The sequence below is a fragment of the Theobroma umbraticum genome, unplaced genomic scaffold (genome assembly GCF_002168275.2).
Source record: "Theobroma umbraticum cultivar Fairchild unplaced genomic scaffold, ASM216827v3 scaffold_51.0, whole genome shotgun sequence".
Taxonomy (NCBI): Eukaryota; Viridiplantae; Streptophyta; class Magnoliopsida; order Malvales; family Malvaceae; genus Theobroma; species Theobroma umbraticum.
This window is the reverse complement of record NW_018397260.1, coordinates 9,461,833-9,482,402: the sequence shown is the minus strand read 5'-3', so window position 1 is coordinate 9,482,402 and position 20,570 is coordinate 9,461,833. Positions and strand designations below refer to the sequence as shown.

Sequence of the window (20,570 nt, the reverse complement as noted above, 5' to 3'; positions counted from 1 at the left end):
CTTGGAGCCTGGAGAAATATCATTGACTACCTTGGCTGATGATGAATCTGGTAGTGATGAAGAGTATGATGATGATGAGCAAGAGTGCAGAAGAAAGGAGCCAGAGATAATTTGCCGGCATCTTGATCATGTTAACATGTTGGGTCTAAACAAAACTACCCTTAGACTGCGTTACCTGATCAATTGGCTTGTCACCTCATTACTTCAACTTCGGCTACCTAGTTCGGATGAAAGCAGGGGAGTTCATCTTGTGCACATCTATGGCCCAAAGATCAAATACGAAAGAGGTGCTGCTGTAGCCTTTAATGTGCGGGACAGCAAGGGAGGAAGACTAATTGACCCAGACGTTGTTCAGCATCTAGCTGAGAAGAGTGGTATTTCTCTCGGCATTGGTATACTCAGTCATGTACGAGTTGTGGACAATCTGAAGCAGCAGTGCAGGGCACTTGAGCTTGAAGATTCAACGCTGTGCCAGCCAATGGCTAATGGTTGCCAAGATGGTAAAAATTTATTTTTTCGAGTAAAAGTTATTACAGCATCACTTGGTTTCCTGACCAACTTTGAAGATGTTTACAAGACATGGGCTTTTGTGGCCAAGTTTCTTAATCCATCATTTGTTGAAGAGAATGATTTATCCACAATATCTGAAGGTTCAGAAACATAGGTCTGGGAAGCTTGCATGTAGGTTTTGTTTTCATTAAAGGCAAAATGGTAAAACCAAAAAAGATGGACCCTTCTGATATCCCTTCCAACTTCCACCAAGGAGGATATCTGCAGCTCAAATTGATTGGAGATGCTGAAGCCGACTGGAAAGGATGCAAAGATATGGTACCAAGTGGTCTGGTTCCTTTTGTCTTCCCTTGGAGCAATTCCTTGTGAGAAGATGATTTTTTTCTTCCTTTTTCATTCTTGTTAAAAATATCTTTTTGGTGTATTAATCATGTTTGAGCGTCATTGTAGAGTTTGGTTCAAAATGGCATGTCAGCTTCAGAATTAAGTATTTTGTAATCCAAAATAGAATTGAAATGGCTTTGCAGTCCCATGACAGCTTCCGCTATTGGCAAATGCTTCATTTGTATCAAACTTGTCATTGTTTTTCATCATCCAAGGTTTTACAGCAACAGCCAAAAAAGGACCCTTTTTTGAACCAGAAATGCAGATGATGGCACTAGCTCCTGTTGTGCTACGTGAGATTTCTTTTTCGCTCCTATTCATTCTAAGCTCTTCCTGATAGGTTGCAGCACAAAAAACCAAGTTTCTTGGTTGCAAATAGGGTATGTTAAAGGATTTCTGACCCAATGTTTGTCTGATCCTGTGTGAGTTAAGCAGGTGGTTTTGACTTTGTACACACTGATACTATCACATGTTATAAATCTCCTCTGGATTGATGGCTACTCAATGCATCCATCTGTCCCAATCCTTGGTTTTAATCTGCCAAATTTTTTTTTGTCTGTTATGATTAGTTCAATGATGTATAAGTCTACAATTTGATGCATCCTTTTCCCCCCACAGCTCAAGTCCCTGTCCGATGACATTAAGATAAAGGAAAAGCATTCTTTGTCTTGGACCTTGACAGCCTACAACATGCCTTATTGATTTATTTATTTCCATTAAACAAGCTTTCTTTAATTAATCTCAATTCATTGGCGACGATGAACGTAAACTCAGATAAATTTTCCATTTTTTTTAATAATTATTTTTCATTATTGATTGGTACACAACAATTGAAAGTAGATCAATATGACTTCCAAGGATTAGAAATTAAATCAAAAATAAAATTAAATAAACATTCTTTAATATCAGTTCTAGTCATGTAGTGGGCCCAAGCCCAATCTAGTACTTTTGCCGCCCAATAAGCCCAAGGAAGTTTGGAAATTGGGCCTTAAGCCTCAATCCAAGTGAGCCGTGAGCGTTTCCAACTGACATGGCAGGTTTCAGTTAACCCCGGGAAAAGTATCGCTGTCAGCAGATTTCCCACGCGCTCAAAATAATCTCGAACAACACTCTTCGAGATTCAAGGAGGGTCAAAGGGGGACGTGTTAAACACTGGCCTTAAAATCGACTGGGATGACTACTGGGGAACCAGGGACAGAACAGGAATTTCTTAAAACTGCTCCACTCCCTCTCTCCCACTCTCGGAAGCTAAGAAAATTGGTCCGAATTTGATCTTCCAACGTTGTCGATAAAAAACCGGTGCTCCTGATTCCCGGCAAAAGTTTTACCTTTCCCGGCGAAGAAAGTGGCGGGAAAGCTAATCGGAGCCAGCGGCGATGTTGAAGTTGAGACGCCGGCCACATTTTGTCAACGTTTTCCCCTCTACTTCAAGCGTCAACCGCCTGGTATTTCACCATTTTCTTTTTCCTTTTTCCCTCAGATTGTTGGCTGCAGAAATTAGGGGCTTAGTGAAAATAATTTATAAAAAATATTTTTTTGGGTTAACGAATTGTATTTTTAACAGAAAATTCCAGTGGGATTTAACAGAAACTTGGAGGGAAGAACTACTGGGTCAGTTTTGTTAAGAGGACCAAGTGGATACAGTTGGGTTGTTGAATTGGTTCGAAAAGATGACGACTTGTTCTTCGATGAAGGTTGGGCAGATTTCGTGAGAGATCATAGCGTAGAATGTGGTGATTTTTTGGTTTTTAGACATGATGGTGACTTGGTTTTCGATGTTAAAGTTTTTGATCAAAGCTCTTGCGAGAAAGAAGCTGCTTTTCATTGTAAATGCAGTCAAGGTGGTAGTGAATATGATAGAATTGTAGGGCAGAAGAGAGGTAGGGAGGATGAAGGTGTTTCACTGGATCAAGATTGTGAAGGCTTGGTGAAGAGAACTAGAGAAAGCTCTTCGGAATTCGATAGGGATGTGGGTGATAAAGAACATTGCGGGTATGAGCTGTTACTTGCAACTAAAACATGTCGAGGATTAGCTTCATGTGATGAAAACCATGGTAATGATATGATCTTCTCTCATTCTTTGCGATTTGTTTACGAAATCTGGTTTTCCATTTGAATTGGCAGTGTTCTATGGTCTAAGGATCTTGTTGCTTTTCTTCAAATCATGTTCTATTAGGAAGGAATAGCCATGCCAGCAACAAAAAGTTGTTCTAAAAACCATGGTTCGATGTTAGTGTCGTATTTAGTATTCAACATTTTTGCATAGCATACCACTTTTTTGTTATTCAATGTGCTTCTCATAGAAATGAAATGTGAGAAATTTCATGCATAGGTGAGTGGACATTCATTCTGATGTTTTTTTTTCTTTGTCTGAATCTATGAACTTTCCCAAAAAGAAAAAGGAACAAAAGAGAAAAGCATGAACTTTCTGGGCATAAAATGCAAATATCCAAAAGGAGATATTATCTTGTTGCAAATTTGCTAATAGTTTACATCACAGGAGTTCCTTTTAATGCAAACTCCCATTTCTTGAAACAGAGGGAACCATCCTGAAAAAAACTGGCACACAAGATTTGAATCTGCATGGTGGTGGCTGTACACCGATGGTAGCAGAATTTGAAGAGAAAAAAGTGGCCCAATCTTTTAATTCAAGCTTTCCGTTTTTTGTAAGAATTATGAAAAGATTCAATGTCAGTGGCTCATATACATTGGTATGCTGTTTCCTTCTCACTCCATGAAACTGTTTTCATTTTTGATGACCCTCCTACATCTCTTCTAAATTCAGTGGCTTGACAGCGCTTATAGTTATCTCCTTTGTGCTTCCATGTGGAAATTCTTCTAGCCCTTATCTGGTGTTTTGGATCAACTAGTTACTCTTTCAGGATACTTTATTTAAACACCATAAAACCAACTTATGTATTTAACGGCCTTTTATTATTATTATTTTTTTTGTGGCCCAGAATATTCCATATCAGTTTGCAATGGAACATCTCCCAAAGTGCAAGACGGAGATTGTCCTTCGGAATCTGAAAGGAGCTTGTTGGACTGTGAATTCTGTGCCAACAACAAGAGTGCACACAAGTCATACTTTATGTGGTGGATGGCTGGGCTTTGTCCGTAGTAATGAGATCAAGGTTGGAGATATTTGTATTTTTGAATTTGTGCGCAAATTCGAATTGCGTGTGCATATTCTTCGGGTTGGAGGGGAAGACCCGGACAGGCAAAGTGGAAAAGCAGGATCTAATGTGTTAATTAACAGGTCTGATGCCACTTTACCAAAAAAATTTGTAAAAAAATCTTCAAAGGTCCACTCAAAATCTATGAAAAAAGTTCAAATGTGTGATAACAAAGGATTTAAGATGCTTGACAAAAAAAAATATGGTAATGCAGCAAAGAAGTCTGCCAGTGTTGCGCTCTGCTCTTTGTCAAGATCAGGCAATGAAAAGCAAGGTAAAGTTTCTAACTGTTTTATGTTTGTTCTTTAGTCAAAATTATTCTTATTAGTTGAAGGGATGGTGCTGCTATAATTGATCATGAGTGTTATTATGCTATATATATCTCATGGAAGGAAAAACTGAGTGTCCCTTTAAGCTTCCCGGGACCACATTCGACATTTTTTTTAGCCTTTGACCATGACCAACAGCCACTCATAATACTTTCTCAATCCTTGGAATATTTGTAAAATATCAATTAACTAGAGTTATTAAGAGAACTGCATTGTAACTTGATTTCGCTTGTAAAACAGAAGCAGCTATTGGTGGTTTGAGAATGATGTTGGCACTTGATGAAGAAAAAGCAGCTCAGTCTTTTGCTTCTGGGTTTCCTAGTTTTGTGAGAATCATGAGAAAGTTCAATGTCGGTGGCTCGTATACTCTGGTGAGCAATTTGCTTTTCCTTTTTCCCCTTTAAAATTTGACTAGTATTAGTTCATCCATAACTAAGTTTATCATCAAATTCTATGGTGAATCTGCTGAATGATTAATCCGAATCAAGAAATAATTAAGATTAAAGAAACTAAAGAATCAAAAAATTAAAATAAAACATGCCCTATGTTGGTAGGACAACATTGAATTATTAATTACTATGGGATTTTTCTTCGACAAATTGCATTTGTTATCTAGATGAGGATTTTCATCTCACCCATATTTTAATCTCTTTGTTATACATTCTTTTTGAAGCCTTATCTTGACTGCTTCTTACTTGTGGAGTGAACTTGGGTTCTTAAGCACCATTTGGTTCATCCGGCCTAACATACCCCATATCATCTGTCGTTCTTAGATTCTGATAGCACTATTAGCAATCGTTGGCTAGTTATCTTTGCAGACTATAAGAGGCATAGGGTTCTTTGGGGATTCTCTAGTAGCATGAATCTTCATTTACTATTCTCTGGATCCTGTCATGCAGAAAATACCATATAAGTTTTCAAAGGCGTATCTTCCGTATTGCAAAACAGAGGTTGTTCTTCGTAATATGCAAGGCAAATGGTGGACTGTAAATTCTGTCCCGGACTCGAAAGGGAGAGCGGTGCATACCTTTTGTGGAGGCTGGATGGCCTTTGTTCGTGACAATGACATCAAGATGGGGGATGTCTGCATATTTGAACTTGTTAATAAGTGTGAGATGTATGTTCATATATCAGGGTCGGGAAGAAAAGGGCTAGATCATCAACATGCTTCAACGGAGTTGCTAACTTTGAGATAAAATTCCTTTGAAACCTTGATTCAAGTTAGGGCACTATTTGCAAGTGCTTCAACTGCCGTACTTATCGATTTGCTCTCTCTTTTGGCTTTGGGACTGAAACTTCGAAGTGATGTCCGCATGTATGCCATGAATTTATTTAGTATGGTCTCATGAACTTGAGGTTTTGGTTTTTCTCTGATAAATTAAGAACGTGAAAGTAATAGGAACAAGGTTTAACGTTGTCAAATTTTCACTTGCCGCAGGTAGTTAACCTGTAAGATATCATCCAGTAATTTATGCGAATCAACAATTTTCTCAGTCACCCCAGAAAATCTTTTGGGGCACATGAGCTAAGATCATTTGTGGAACTAGTTGATCAGGTTCCAATCCCATCTTGACGAGAAATGAAATTGCCGGTCATCGATAGTTCAGTGTTGAAGTTTTTAACCATTAATCGACTGGACGTGGAGAGTAGCAGCGGCTGGTGTCAATCATCAGTACCGCCCTGTCACTTGGGCCGCCAATTTCTCTTAAAAACTGAGCTGTTTTTTTATGGATCATCATCATTACATGCGCACGCAACCTTGGCATTTTCAGTCAACCGAGTCTCTGCTTTGGGATTTTTGCTTCAGTTTATTTGGTTCACTTCGGGATCTAACTTCTAAGCTCTGTTCGTTTATGGAAGGAATCTTTTTTAGTTCTTTCTTTTGCCTGTTGAAATGAGGGACTCGAGCAAGGATAGAACGAAGCGGAAAGAGGACGCATCTACTGGACCCGTACTCAGTATCATATGTTAGTTTATTAATTGAAATTCATGATTGCAAACCCGGAGATATTGTTCATATGGTAGTATCACCCGCTGAGAGTCAACAGAGATCCAGACCAAACATTATGGGGGAAGTGGGAGCTCAGTCCCCGAAGCCAAAACAGTAGATTCAGAACCCCACTTAGTTACATCTGGAGTGCCAACCGCAAAGTGTGTTCCACATGTTTCCGTTACACTAAGAAAGGCTCGTTCTTTGAGATGACACTCTCCTCGTGTACTTCTCTCAGTCCCGGCCTCCTACTCCCAAGTCTCAAGTACAACCACAATGCAAAATCTTTTGCTCATTTGCTTGCCGCTTTGGGATTCTTCATGCCTTTTACAGAAACAAGAAACAAAAGCAAATGAAACATAAAAGCAAAGCATTTATCTCATACAGAACCATGTCTAGGTGAACCGTACTTTTGCTTATTAATAACCTTCCTTTTCTGGGGATTCTTTTAGACAGTCGAGGATTCTTGTCCATTTGCTTCTGTATGTATCTTTGACCTCTTTGCTGTTACTCTCGTGAGGCCGGAGCATATCTTGGTATTTCAACGTGAGTTAAAAGTTTAGTTTGTTAGCTTTCTTCTGGTGAATAGTGGGTGCAGATCAGCTGTTTGGGTATGCAAAATGGGAGATTCCTGTAAGGATTGTAGGAGCTGGGAAGAGGAAATCTTTTGGACCCATTTTCAGTCCATTCATTTCTCTCAATTTCTCAATGGTGATTTCCTTCAGCGGCTTGTAAGTTCCCGTCTTGACACCACCTCTTCTCTTGGTTGTCTAGTTTTGTCTTTTGATTCCTGTGTGTTTGCTTAGTTGAAAATGGAAATCTTAAAGATCAAGAACACTGCAGTACGTAGTTCATCCCTTGACCTTTCCAATGGGATGCATTTTTGAACTTTTTCTCTAGCAATCAAGCTGCAAATCTGAAGTGAGAAAGAGTTATCTTGTTGTCATTCCATGTTTGCATGCCTATCCTCCTTCCCCTGTTACACTTATGGCATCTTACATTTCGGCCTTCGCCAATCATTTTTATCTCTCTTTGGTTTGTGCTTTGCTAGAAAATTCAAGTTTCACCTTGCACTTAAATGATGTATGAAACTGCAGGAAGTACCAGAAAAGTTTGCTAAGAATATCAAGCAAAAGCTTCCGGCAACTGTGACTCTTAAGGGTCCTAGTGGTATCATATGGGATGTGGGACTGAAAGCAGATGGTAATACCTTGTTCTTCGATTGTGGATGGAAAATTTTTGTGGAAGACCATTCTTTGGTGGAGAATGACTTGTTGATCTTCAAATACAATGGAATGTCCCATTTTGATGTTCTGATGTTTGATGGCCGGAGCTTGTGTGAGAAGGCAGCATCTTATTTTGTGAGGAAGTGTGAGCATACAGAATATGACAGCCGATGCCAAACAAAAAGAAAGATGAATGAAACTCCCGTTGAAATTGTGCACAATTCTTCACACTGTGGTCTTGAAAGCAGTCCAGAAAAATCTATTAACAATGACATTGAGACTAGGCCATCAAGACAACCTATCACCTCTGCAGCTACAAATAAGAAAATGCGAATTATGGGTTCTTCTACTAGGTCCGTCCCTGCTAGGAAGAGCCTCAGAGGCAAAGATCTTACTACTTTTGCTGCAGAAGTGAAGGTTGAAACTGGTAGGAGCACTTCTAAAACCTTTGCTTTACATAAAATATGCTTTCCACGGTAGATTTAATGTTTTTTGACACCTGCTTCCCACTTTTTATTGTCGACACTGGAATATTAGGGTCTTTGAGATGATTTCTGGAAGTTCTTGGTGATTTATTGGATATGCATTTGTTGTCTGACCATTTAGCAATGTATGTTGTGGCAAATGACTAAAATGTATCTATGGCCTGGCCGGAAACTCAAATTGGGTGACTGATGTTGTACTCTCTTTTCGCCCCTAATTCACAGGTGATTTAGAGTTTGACCAGACATCAATGGATGGAGATGTCTTTAGCCCCCGGTACACAACTGGTAAAAGGCCTGCGACTCAAGTTGAGAAAGCAAATGTCTTTCTAATGGCACAGGAAGCACTAACCAGAGAGGGTTTTATGGTAGTTATGAAGCCCACACATGTAGCAAGACGATTTTATATGGTAAAATCCCATCCTGAATTTGATCAAACTTTGGGTTTTATTGTGCTTTCCCTTTCTCCATGACTGTCTGTTACTCCTTTTATTCATCCAATATTAACATGAGCAAAGAGATTGGTAGCTTGTGGTTTGTACATATGCCTTGTTTCTCCATTCAAATTAGACGATCATGTTGAAGCTCAGCCTTGTTTATTGTATTGCATTGTTGGTCCATTCAGGCAATCCCTACTGCATGGGTGGCTAAACATCTCTCAAAACAAAACGAAGATGTGATTCTACGTATTAACAAGCAGACATGGAAGGCCAGATTTTATTATCACAGGAATCGTGATTGTGGAGGGCTTTCTGGTGGTTGGAGGAATTTTGTTAACGACAATAACTTGGACGAAGATGATGCGTGTGTGTTTGAGCCTGCCGACGTAGGAAACAAACCAATGATACTGGATGTTAGCATCTTTCGGGTTCTGCAAGCACCAGTTCCTCTAACCCAAGTGCACCCTGCCTTATACTAAAGGTTGTCCCAAAACGTGCAATGCAGTCCTGGCATCATCTATAGATATATCTGCTATAGATGTCTGATACACTGTTAAGTTGTAGTTTTGTGAGGCTAGCAATCTGCATTTGCTATTGCCAACGGGAAAACTCGATCAAGTTGTAAATTATATATGTACAAATGGTTAATGTCCTGTCACACTCTTTATCTCTTTCCATTTCCGTAAGATTTGCTGCTCGACTGATTTGGTTTATTGCGGTGTAGCAAACCTCTTGAATCTCTAGTGGAGCCATTGGCCCTGTTTGACCTTCCATTGTTGGTTCTGCAGAATTTTATCCCAGGTTCTGAGACCCGATCTTTGTCGTAATGACATTTTTTGGGTAAAATCTTATGCAAAATTTACAAATACGTAAGTGGAAGAAACTTAAAATCTCGGATGAATGAACAAGAAAAGGCCCAATGCCAATTTTGGGCCCATCTCCCCATCTCATGTTTTGTCAGCCAATCATAATTCAGCTAATCTTATCTAAAACCACGACTTTCCCCTCGATATGGTATTGTCTGTTGTTCCATCTCTTTCTATCCGCAGAATCCTGCACGATCAAACTCACAGGTAATCCCAGTTTCTTTGCTACGTTTTAGTTCTCGTAAGTACCTTTGAGGTTCTTGTTAAGCGAAGCTTCTTGATCGCAAGCTTGGTTGACATGGCAACAACTTCAGCTGTCCTTGCTCCGGCAACCGCCAGTGGCGGAGTCGTGAGCTGCGTCAGCAACAAAACCAAACAGACAACACCCAAAGTGGTGTACATTGGAGGAATGAGTTCCTATGGAGGTCTGAAAGCACACAACAACAACAACGTGGTTTCCCTCGGCCTGCCACGGTGCACTGAGCAGTGCTTTGCTAATGTTATCAGCTCCTTGAAGAAGGCGCATGGCGAAGGAAGAACAGGTGGGGGAGCGTTGTCCTCTACGTGCAACGAAGCGGCTGAGATTTTCAAGATCGCAGCTATCATGAACGGGCTTGTTCTGATCGGGGTTGCAGTTGGCTTTGTTCTTTTGCGTATTGAAGCATCCCTAGAGGAATCTGACCAGTGAAACAACTTCTGTTCCAAGGACTTTTGTCTTTGCCTGCAATGTTGGTGTGAATTCTTCTCGGTAGTATGATCAGAGAACATGGTAGGGATCATCTGAAGCTTTTAATAACTTGCAATAGAGTTAATCAAATGCCTAAATAGAAGCATTTTCTTCACAAGCAGATATGCATTTCATTTTCGTTTAATTTATGAATTTGGTGATAATTTAATCGTCGGCTGCAGCATAATGCCAGTTAAAATTCCAATACGATGGCTTGAACTAGAGGGAGTGCCTATGGCAAAGGGAGAGAAATAATTGGGAAATCACATATGAATAAATTAGCATGTAAGAGAAACTGCCCTGTTCTTGAAACTTAGGTTAAGGATGCAAGGGTCCTTGTAGTAAAGGTACGGAACAATAAAGCTACCAAACTCTATATCAAAAATCTTCTCTCTACTTTCCTGGAGATACAAAATTTGAGTCTTGTGCCTTAGCTAAACTCTATGGATTAACGTTAAGATGATTGAACTTTAAAGTAGACAACAAAGCAGCCTGGGGTAAAGGAACTGATTAGGAAAGAATAATTGATAGTTATCCAACATCTCTTCGATCACCAGGCAGGGGGGAATAAGCTGTGGTCCTCATGCAGAGGGCCTTTGGCATGCTGAAAATAATTGCCAACTAATGAAAGCCATCACCAGAGATGTGAACAATTCAAAGCCCACCACCTTTGGAAAGTGCCATCCCAATCCTCGCCTTAGATAGCTGCCGAAATTTAGCAAAGGAAAATTGTCACGAGAAGGTTAAATTGTGGCCAAGCAGAAACGAGGAGAAAGTTGTGGACAGATGCAGTGACCAGTTAAAACAGACCTAGTAATGGATGGCATGGTTGCAACAATGCCAGCACATGCATATATTATGGGAATTAAAGTCTTGGGCTTGTTCTTGCGAAGCCACATCAAAGATCCCAATGCTGCAAGAGATATACTCAACACCTGAAGTGAGAAAAGGATAGAAATGCCCATAAGCAGAGAGATAAATTGTAAGTTTGCTTTTGCTTAAAGAAACCACAATTCTAAAATCTTGCTGTTACACAATCATCATTCTAATTTCTGAACACTTTTCCAAATAAACTACTGGTAGTCCGGTATAGAATCGAGAATGCCCAACAAGACAGCCGCAAAAGAAACGTTCCAACCATTAAAGAAATAAACATACCAAATTAGCATTTGCTTCCAGGCCTTGCAGAATGTAATCCCAAGTGAATTCTAGTCCTCTAGCTCCCACCCAAAGGGGTGCCAATCTATGTAGAACAGAATCAGCAAATGCCCATCCTATCCACATGGAAAGAAATAAGCCATTGTGCTGATTTTATAAAGGCAAGTGAAAAAATCCATGAAAAATAAGCTAGATGATGCTCATCTCGATGTTATCAAATATAAATTTATCCATCTATTAGGCATATCATTACTGAACTCAAATTTTTATCCTCTGGGCCAAACTAGCATCAAATATTCACTAAAAACAGAAGAGGCAATGCTGGTCCAGATCAATGTATTACTCTTCGGATACTTCAAAATGGAACACCAAGTGATTTCAAGCTTCTTGAACTGAATTTAGTATGACCATTCTATTAATATTATGATATTTAATTTACTAGTAATAAAGATCAAGCTTTGCTCCTAATGATTCAACTCATTATTAAATTAGATGATCTGATGAATGATGATCTTCAGGGTCAAAAACCATAAAATGCAAAAGAAGGTTCTTTTTTTAATTTGTATTTGGAAAAGGGGAAGGGGGTTATTCAGAAGGAGGCAAAGCTGAATCTCAACTCAAATGATCGAGTCAGTTACACTCACCAAGTCCAACAGCTTGAAATTTATGATTTTGAGAGATGTTCCTGTGATACAACTGTGTTAAGGCAAAATAAAGCCCAGCAACATCTATGAAACCAATCAGCGCTTTCAAAAGTTCCTGAAAATGTATAAGCAATACAACTGTTAATAAGTTGCTATACATAAGACTTTTCATAAAGACTCATGGCAGTATTACAGGCGACATCCCTAACACACCCTTATGCAAAACTGTAGACAAAAAAGTAAAAGTTTTCACATTATTTTCTAGCTAACTTTAACATCTAGGTTATCTTCAACAGAACCACAAAAACTACATCCTATTGCCAAAATCTAGAATCAAAATTTCTAAACAAGCATATTAGCGCAACAACCGCATTCCTCCATGTAGCTCCCAATTTCAGAACTAAAAATATGGAAATACAAATACCTGGTATGGATCGAAGCCATCATTCTCAGACACCTTCAAAAACGTCGCCAGGCAAACAAGCTGCCAGCATATAAAGAAAAACAAATTAACTATCCCAAAAGCAACCACAAGAAACATGAGATTACAGTTTAACCAGTAATTCAACTACACTTATTTTACCAGCTCTACTGACCTTTACCAAAGCTGTTCCGAGATAAACAAGGGCAGCTTTAACAGAGGTACCGAGAGTATCATACTCCGATCTGCATGAACATGATTTACTATGAATATACTGAATTATATGTTAACAAATACTATAATATAGTAGAAAATAACATTTCTCCTCAACAATTTTAACTAAATTTTCATAAAATCTCGATACGAGATAATTTTTTCTATAGATCTTAGCTCAGTTTTCTTATAGCGGAGAAGAAAAGGAATCTATTCGGTCGAGACACTTCGTTTTCCAACTTCGAACGAACAGATCGAGGTTTGAGATTCGCTAGAGCTCAGTTTCATCACATATTAAGAAATAAAGTCATTAAAAAAAAGAGATACAAAGATTTCAATAGATTCGTAAATCACAAAATGACATGAAAACGAAGTAGCTATCAAGCAAAAGAGGAACGTACAATGGAGTGGCGGAGTAATAGACGGCGTGAGGACCGAAGGTGAGAATCGCACAGTTGAAGAAGTGGAACACCGTCATTTCTCCTCCCTCCTTTCGTGTTTCCCCCAAGTTTCAATCTGATCGCAACTCTACTGATCAAGCGATGATTTGCTTGTCTCTTTCTTTTTCCTTTTTGACGAATTTCTTCTTAGATTTCTACCTGGACATTCCGGACCCTGCTTAAGCCTGCTTTACAAGAAGGACGTATATCTCTTTCATATTGGGCCCCGAAAAAACCAGCTACATTTCTGGCCCCTTGAAAAAGCTATTGGGATTTGGGCTATATCTTTGGGCTTATATAGGCCCAGAAGAAGCCATTTGGGCTCTAATACACCTGTTTCTGGGTTGTGAGCCTGTGGGGATAACACGAAATCATATAATGAAAGATAACTTTCCGTATCTCGTAAATTTTATTATTTTCATATTAAAATTTAGATATATGTTAATTTAAATTTGGTATTTGATTTTATAGTGTTACTTAGTTTTTTATGGAAATTTAGTCATTTTATAAGAGGGGTTTGCACATTTTCTCATATTTATACCTTAGTACTTTTTGCATACGATTATACTTGTTCTCAAAGTGATTAATTCAACCATAACTCAATTTAATTTTTTTTGTTATTAATTTGGTAAAAATGCAAACATAAAAAACTAAGTAGCACAGTATACATTTTCTTTTAAAAGGTAATATTTTCATTTATTAATTGAAAATGAAATTACCAAATCGAATATATAACCGTAAATAGATATTTCAACCCTATCCTAATTCCTAAGTACTAAAAATGGAACAATATTTTGTCTTTTTTAGAAAGACTTCTTTGTTCATTCTACTTTTTGGCCATTGTCTTTTATCTTACATTAATCTTGAGGTGTTCTTGGTGTTGTAATGGTACCCCAGCAATATTTGAAGTTTCGTTTGTCCATCATTCGAAATACGACATTATATACCTTTTATGTAGGGTATAATTATAAGAAGGTAGGGTCTCGGTTTTTGTCAATCTATCAACAAGCGAATTTGTTTCTCTTTAAATATAATCGAAAATTTTGTTATTGTAATCTTGTAATTATGTGTTGAGAAAGATTACAAATGATTGCTAATGCCCTTTCCCATTGCCAAACATTTTCCACCTGTACTTCATTTAAGAATATCAACTTATAAGATTCCAGGGCCGTCTCATATCAAAAGCTGTCCTTTCCCTGTTCGAACCATTTCTATCTATGACTAATCATCCCTAGCTTGGGCTTCTAGATTACCACTTTATTATTTTAGGGGTGGCTGATTGCTGTGAGGTTCTTCCCAAGCTACACTTGGATTCAATCTACTTAATGGGTTAAACAGTCTTAATCCTCTCTAGATTTTCATTTGAGTTTGTCAGCTTGTCTTTCTCTCTCAAGCCACCAGAAAGGAAACCATCAAACTCCAAATTTTTTAAATTGATCTTTTATATATATATATATATATATATATATCCCAAATTAAAGCCTGTCTTAGCCGGTAAGATAATTTCTATCAGTATAAAAACAAAATTATGGTATTTGGTAGGTACTTTTATTATTCATTTTGCCATCCTAGCCAATGCCTGATCATGGGGATTGGACAAGAAGTTAAAGGGTAGACAGCTAGCACATGCTGTTGACAAACAGGAAAGCTGACCATTCTAATCACTACTCTTTAGTGTTGAAGTCATTTTCATGGTAATTATTTAACAGGGAAAAATGTGTATTAAGGTCATCTTGACAATGCTTTTTCGGTATGAAGTTCAAAGGTTTTGAATCTAATAATTTATTTACGTCATGGGGATGTTTTTATTCCTTCATGAAAGGGAAATGGAAGAATTTTAATTACTTGATGTTGACATTGTCAGGTTTTAGTTTTCTCACATTCTATTAATGAGGTGTTTGACAATTGACAAGGAAAAAAGAGCATTCTTTCTGGCAATATTAGAAAGAGTCAGAACAAGGTAAGAGAAAGAGTGAGGAAAAAACACACAAGCTTTTTGGACCCAAAGATGAAAGAACAATTGTGTAGATGTGGTCCTCGAGGTCCATGACAAAACTATACGAAAGACAGTGTCACGGGAATGTTGACAAAGTTATCCTCCCGGAAAACACAATAGGCGGAGGGGAAGGGAATTTATTACTCCATTGAATCGGACATAGGGCTGTGCATGAGGTCATCAAGATGCAATGCTAGCTCTTCACCCTTTTGCCATTTATGTTGAATGAGCAGCACAAAATTTGGCTGTGTGAAGCCATGTTTTCCTTGTATTTTTCGTCTATTTTAAATCTAGATGACGACCATACCACTCTGGGAAATGGAAAATGACCTCAAGGATAACCCCATTAAGACTGAGAAAAAGTGGGATCAGAGAGTTGGAGAAAACTTTTGACAGGTTATTGGCTAACAATATTATTCTTCCAAAGTTATTCCAGTTCTTTTTCGTTTTTTTCCTGTTAATGATAACCTGAGAAAGAGCATGAATCTATGATCAATGTATGTACTGATAAAGTCACATCCTAACAGCATTTACTTCAATTTTTCAGCTTCAGAAGGAAGAACTGCGAGATGCCTGGCTAGGAACGCTTTAAACTAAAAGAGGTAGGTAATTTCTGGGTAAATTAATTGCTACTAGCTGCCCATTACAACATAAAATATGATCAATTTGACTCTCTTGATTTACCATTTAATTTAGTTGGGTAAGCTTTTTTATTTTTTTATTTTTTGGGTTTTCCACTGCATCAAGACTTTTATGAGGGGGGCAGACGAATTCTGAGTGGCCACTGTGAAATCCCAACAAGGAACTGATTGAGGGCACATGAGCTGCCCTGGAAGTGGGTCATGTGACGCAAAAGTACAATCCTAGCTCCAAGTTTTTAATCAACAAAACTGATCAATATAGCTGTTGAAACTTTGTGGGCAAAAAAAACCCGTACAACTAGGGGAACTAACCCTACATACACATGGCAAATCATGTTCATCCCACCCTAATTATTTACAATCTTCACTTTCTGCTTTTTGGGAGAGTGTTTCTTAGACTACTTTTAACTGATACGGCCTCCATCTCCCCCTTGCTGCATTCTTTCTGTCTGATTAATTACTCGGCTCCACTTTATCATTTTTCCAGTTCATGCATTAGGATGGTTCGTACCTTCTTTTTCTTTCTTCTCTTTTTTTTTTTTTTTGGGGTCAATTCCAAATTTCATTTAAGTCGATGATATGATATATAAAGGGAGAAGGAGGGGACAGGTCTCTTTATTTGCTTTCTTAGGTGGCCAGGCAGGCAGGCCGCCAGGCATCCTGCAAATTCCCATCAGCTTTCAGTTTTCACTTAAACCCGAAAACCATCCTTGGACTGAGACTGAGAACACCAGATAAAAGGGGTTTTCTTCAATGAATTGAATGAATGTCATTCTTCGTTGAATTTCAATTTGATCAAATTTTGTTTAATATCTGAGTCGATCGACAGCATGGTCAATACTCTATTTCGCTTTCATGATGTTATTGATGATCACCAATCTGAGCTGAGGCAAGTTGACAAACCGATTAGTGAGGCTCTAGGATTGTAACATCAAGATCAGAATTCAAAATCTATATATATATATATATATAAACAAGATAAGATTTCAAGTCTCAAGGTCTGATATCGTTTTCGATTTTATTTTATTAGTTTGAGGCTTCAGCCGCTACAAAAAATATTGTTAGGGTTGCGTAGGGTCTGACTTCATTCACCTTGGTAAATAAAGGTAATAATTGACGTCATTAATTTTATGGGAACCCTCTCTTTTGCTCTGATATATTGAACCTACCCCTTTTTGAAGGCAAATAAAGTTAGCATATACCCATCTGATCTCTTTGAATTACATTCACCATCATTGATCAATTATTGAACTTTTTAATGCTGGTTTTTGACCAAGTTGTGTAGTTTCTAGCTGATTAAGATTTCAATTACAGTTACAGTCCTGCTTTCTTCTGTCATGCAAGAGCATCAAAAGTGTCATACAGATCAAGACAGAAGAAAATTCTTACAGGAACCAGTGGAAAGGATAGGGAGCCTGGGGTTTTGTTTCTCTTTGTTTTGTATATAGTATACGTGATGTAATGTCGTGGCGCACGTCAGCCTAAACGGCGTTGATTTCGGTGATTCCTTCCTTTCTCTTTTGTCTTTCTCTCGCAAATACTCAAAGAGAGTGGGAGAAGGTGATATTCAAATTCCAAAGCAAACATACACATGCCCGGCTAACCTAATCTCACGAATCACCATGAAGAAGCTAATATTCTTCCAATTGGAATGGACATTTTTTTAATCTCCAAGACAAACTATATATGAAAAGAATGAACCTTGCATGATTTGCAGATCAGTATTTGGTCTTTAATGCTGGACTGATCTTCTGTTCAACTCAAAACAATAAAAAATCAAAACTTACCCACACTTTGTTGAATCAAGTTGATCTTTTAGTGTTGTTTTAGGTTTAAATTTTGTACAACTGGGTAGTCATGCATGTGATTTACAGAACTGGTGAGAAATTAGATGACCATGAATGTGGGGTTAGCTAAGCTATAGGAAGGCTTTACATATTTAGGTATGAAGCTATGGTTAGGGCCTTGAATTTTATTTTTCTTCGGTGGCCGACAGGCATTTACCAGCAAATAATTTGGTAGTAATTAACAATAGTAACATGTCTGTTCTTGCTTCATCTGCACTGCAACCATATCCTTTCTTCTTATTCAAGCAGACAAACATCACATTAAAAAACAATTACACATCATGTTAAAACCATAGCTACCAACTGGGGGAAGGCCCCTTGAACCGTAGCCATTAAAAATTACAAGATATATTACTCCAAAACTCGTTTAATAACCATGAGAGCAATGTTGAAAGATTTCGTGAATAGAAAAAAGGGTTCTTATAAGACAAACACATGGAATATGGAATATAGCCCGAAGCATTTGACAACATTGCAAGTGAGCCATAGAGAGACATGTTGACCGGATATTACCCCACTGCAAACGTATTAATTCAATAATCCAAAGGCACACACACAAAGAGAGAGAGAGAGAACTAGGTACTCGAATAAACTAACAGAAGAAACCAAAAAGAGTTTTCCATTTCCCGGAGAATCTAGAGCGCATCAGGCGCTGACCATGGCTTGGAAAACTATTAACAAATGATTAAAAGGCATTTAAACACGATCATAGTATATTAATTTAATCTTTTTGCCTTCTAGTCATCTTGTTGTTACTGTTTAATGAGCCCCTTTTGTGGGATTAAACAAAGGGAGAAGAGGGCCATAGGGGTTCGAGAAATGGGAATAAATTAAGGGGAAAATTCAGCAAATAAAACGGGAGTAGAGAAAGAAAGAACAAGAGAAGAGAACAAAAGAAGAGCTTAAGACCTAGACAAGGTCACGTCCGGAAGGTCACGTGATCAAAACCATGTTGACGCCGAGGAATATGGTCTTTTTTATTACATGATGATTTGATTATTGTTGTTTAATTATTTCATAAATTTGGGTTTGCGGGTTTCCACGCTCGGGTGGGGCTCGACAGGAGTGGGGTTTTAGGTTCAAACAGGAATATTTGGACACGGAGAGGGAATATTGGGCATCCGGGTAGATTACACATTAGACAAATACTACCCGTTGAATTGAACGTTTAAGTTTGGGCAGTGTCTTCCTTTCCTACTTGCTTCCGTTCACGTGCTCGCAACGCGCCTCACGCTCTAAGTTTGTACTACATTAGTATATTTTATGACATAATATTCAAAGAATATCTTGAATTATTTAAAAAAATTTAAATAAATTCCTTAAGCAAGTCTTTGTATTTTATTTTAGATCAATTAAATTTTTATAATTAATTATTAATTAATCAAAATATCACTTATTATTTTATGACTACATAACGTTGTATGAATGTGAAGGGTGAAAATATATTACACGAACATGCTATTACGAAACCATTACCCCTTTTTCCAAAGACTAATTTGATGAAATATGTAAAGCCACTGCTTATAAGCCACCGAAAAACTCTCGTACCTATCTACTTATTTCATTTTTTAAGTATTTAACGTAATAATATTATCATGTCATATCAATATGTTATGTTATTATCTTTAATGACATATCAACGTATCATATTAATATTATATAACATAGAATTACAAGTAATATTTTACTTAAATTAATTATTAATCTTATGAGGGAAAATCGCTATTTTGAATCTATTGGACTAAGAGCGCGTCGGGAAGTAAACAGTGAAAAATTTTAAAATGAAAATAGGGCCAAGGGAAGAGTTGCATGTGGGTCTGCGACCCTGGTGTCGCCGGACACCCCAGCCAATCTGACACTGCTCCTCTCTTAATAGTCCCTGCTCCATATTCCTTCCCTCCTTATTACTCACAAGACCAATTTATTTTTGCACTTCTTCCCCCCACATAAAACTTTCTCTCTAGCTAGGCAACTTCTTCGCACGTGTACAGCTCGATGCTCATTGGCATTTCCAGGGTTTTTTCAACGTGCCCAGCAGGACACTAACCCTACTCTAAGCACAGGAGTTTTCCTATAGGGCACTTGCATGGAGAGCTGGTAATGGTCGGTTTAATCAGGAGTTTGTTGTACATCTGGGGTGAACCCCTCCCTCTATTGCCCTGTTTTTCCTGCTTTCAAGCAAAAAATCCAGTAGCTTAATAGTAATCAGGGTTATATGGTAACACAAGAGAAAAAGGGTAAGTATGTTTTGGTATATATAGCAAGGAATTAATGATAATTATTGTGATTAATTAAGTTTGTCGCTTTGTTAAATCTGTCAAAGATGATATCAACGTCGCAGCGGCTTAAGCATAACATCATGTGTTAGGCAGTCAGCTTTCAAAGAGGAAGAAAAAATGGTGAGAGGGTTTATGCCACGTCTGCATGGAAAAGACCTAATAAAATCAGCTGATGAGAAGGAGATGTATATATATATATGGCCTGCCAGTCAATCCTTGTTCAAGAAATGAAAACGGGAATATTCTAATTCTAGGAAAATAAATAAGTAAGATAATGTGGAAATGGACACAAAAAGAGTAGGGGAGGGAATTTAAATGGGGGGTCGCGATCCGTCACCAAGGTAGAGAGAAGACTGTCCAGAGAGAGAAAGAAAGACTCAATTTCTATTCCAAATATTCCATTGAATAGTACCCTTTTTATTTTTTCCTTTCGTTTTCTCGAATTCCAACCATGCCCTGCATAAACCACCATTTACATTCCTGCACCTCCTTTTTCATTCCGCATTATAAAGATAAGGGAGGAACGGACCACTCCATCCTCTCTCTCTCTCTCTCTCTCTTATTCTTTCTCTCACTTGCTGTTTTATCTAGGGGAAGGTCCTCTGATCCTTTCTGCATCCGTAAATACACAAGTTGCCCTTTTCACTTACTTTTTCCTTCAAACCATCATCCCCAAAAAAACTTCTGTTACTTACTTTCTCTTATCCTGCATTTTTTAAATCTGACTGGTTGTAGTCTCTGCAATTCCTTCATCTCTGGGTCTATTTTTTTTTTTTTTTACATCTGATCTTTTCTATCAAC

General features: G+C 38.0%; 5 protein-coding genes across 7 annotated transcripts in view; 4 read left to right on the top strand and 1 right to left on the bottom strand.

The window, feature by feature from the left end:
- Window positions 1–1,057, top strand: part of LOC149527221 (uncharacterized) — a 1,518-nt gene extending 461 nt beyond the window's left edge. The window contains exon 2 of the mRNA XM_089783581.1: window positions 1–1,057. Within this exon, the coding sequence (XP_089639707.1) occupies window positions 1–664 (664 nt within the window). The 3' untranslated portion in view covers window positions 665–1,057.
- Window positions 1,058–2,118: 1,061 nt separating this feature from the next.
- LOC110417157 (B3 domain-containing protein Os11g0197600-like) lies at window positions 2,119–7,010 on the top strand. 3 transcript variants are annotated; one of them, XR_016351228.1, is made up of 7 exons: window positions 2,119–2,339; window positions 2,459–2,948; window positions 3,433–3,605; window positions 3,855–4,344; window positions 4,640–4,770; window positions 5,299–5,714; window positions 5,838–7,010. XR_016351228.1 is itself a non-coding variant. In XM_089783582.1 (6 exons), the coding sequence occupies exons 1-6, from the start codon at window positions 2,271–2,273 to the stop codon at window positions 5,593–5,595; spliced, it is 1,650 nt and encodes a 549-aa protein (XP_089639708.1). In that variant the 5' UTR covers window positions 2,119–2,270; the 3' UTR covers window positions 5,596–5,804. The 3 variants fall into 3 exon arrangements, 1 of the variants encoding a protein (XP_089639708.1); XR_016351227.1 differs by having other exon boundaries at window positions 5,299–5,734; XM_089783582.1 differs by lacking the exon at window positions 5,838–7,010 and having other exon boundaries at window positions 5,299–5,804.
- Window positions 7,011–7,196: 186 nt separating this feature from the next.
- LOC149527220 (B3 domain-containing protein REM16-like) lies at window positions 7,197–9,328 on the top strand. Its single transcript, XM_089783583.1, has 3 exons — window positions 7,197–8,042; window positions 8,323–8,507; window positions 8,723–9,328. The coding sequence occupies exons 1-3, from the start codon at window positions 7,475–7,477 to the stop codon at window positions 9,014–9,016; spliced, it is 1,047 nt and encodes a 348-aa protein (XP_089639709.1). The 5' UTR covers window positions 7,197–7,474; the 3' UTR covers window positions 9,017–9,328.
- A 231-nt stretch (window positions 9,329–9,559) lies between these two features.
- Window positions 9,560–10,251, top strand: LOC110417168 (uncharacterized). The gene has a single exon (XM_021429399.2). It carries the CDS (start codon window positions 9,702–9,704, stop codon window positions 10,089–10,091), a length of 390 nt encoding a protein of 129 aa, XP_021285074.1. The 5' UTR covers window positions 9,560–9,701; the 3' UTR covers window positions 10,092–10,251.
- A 157-nt stretch (window positions 10,252–10,408) lies between these two features.
- On the bottom strand, window positions 10,409–13,177 carry LOC110417166 (seven transmembrane domain protein). Its single transcript, XM_021429397.1, has 7 exons — window positions 12,968–13,177; window positions 12,529–12,598; window positions 12,357–12,416; window positions 11,933–12,047; window positions 11,289–11,404; window positions 10,941–11,065; window positions 10,409–10,835 (listed from the first exon to the last, which is right to left on the bottom strand). Exons 1-7 carry the CDS (start codon window positions 13,042–13,044, stop codon window positions 10,712–10,714), a joined length of 687 nt encoding a protein of 228 aa, XP_021285072.1. The 5' UTR covers window positions 13,045–13,177; the 3' UTR covers window positions 10,409–10,711.
- Window positions 13,178–20,570: the final 7,393 nt, after the last annotated feature.

Coding starts and splice junctions, on each gene's coding strand:
- LOC110417157 (XM_089783582.1), top strand. CDS start 2,271: ATGTTGAAGTTGAGACGCCGGCCACATTTTGTCAACGTTTTCCCCTCT. Junction 2,949..3,432: donor TTCATGTGATGAAAACCATG/GTAATGATATGA, acceptor TTCTTGAAACAG/AGGGAACCATCCTGAAAAAA. Junction 4,771..5,298: donor TCGGTGGCTCGTATACTCTG/GTGAGCAATTTG, acceptor CCTGTCATGCAG/AAAATACCATATAAGTTTTC.
- LOC149527220 (XM_089783583.1), top strand. CDS start 7,475: ATGAAACTGCAGGAAGTACCAGAAAAGTTTGCTAAGAATATCAAGCAA. Junction 8,043..8,322: donor AGAAGTGAAGGTTGAAACTG/GTAGGAGCACTT, acceptor CCTAATTCACAG/GTGATTTAGAGTTTGACCAG. Junction 8,508..8,722: donor TAGCAAGACGATTTTATATG/GTAAAATCCCAT, acceptor TGGTCCATTCAG/GCAATCCCTACTGCATGGGT.
- LOC110417168 (XM_021429399.2), top strand. CDS start 9,702: ATGGCAACAACTTCAGCTGTCCTTGCTCCGGCAACCGCCAGTGGCGGA.
- LOC110417166 (XM_021429397.1), bottom strand. CDS start 13,044: ATGACGGTGTTCCACTTCTTCAACTGTGCGATTCTCACCTTCGGTCCT. Junction 12,048..12,356: donor ATGGCTTCGATCCATACCAG/GTATTTGTATTT, acceptor ATACATTTTCAG/GAACTTTTGAAAGCGCTGAT. Junction 11,405..11,932: donor ATTTCAAGCTGTTGGACTTG/GTGAGTGTAACT, acceptor CCATGTGGATAG/GATGGGCATTTGCTGATTCT.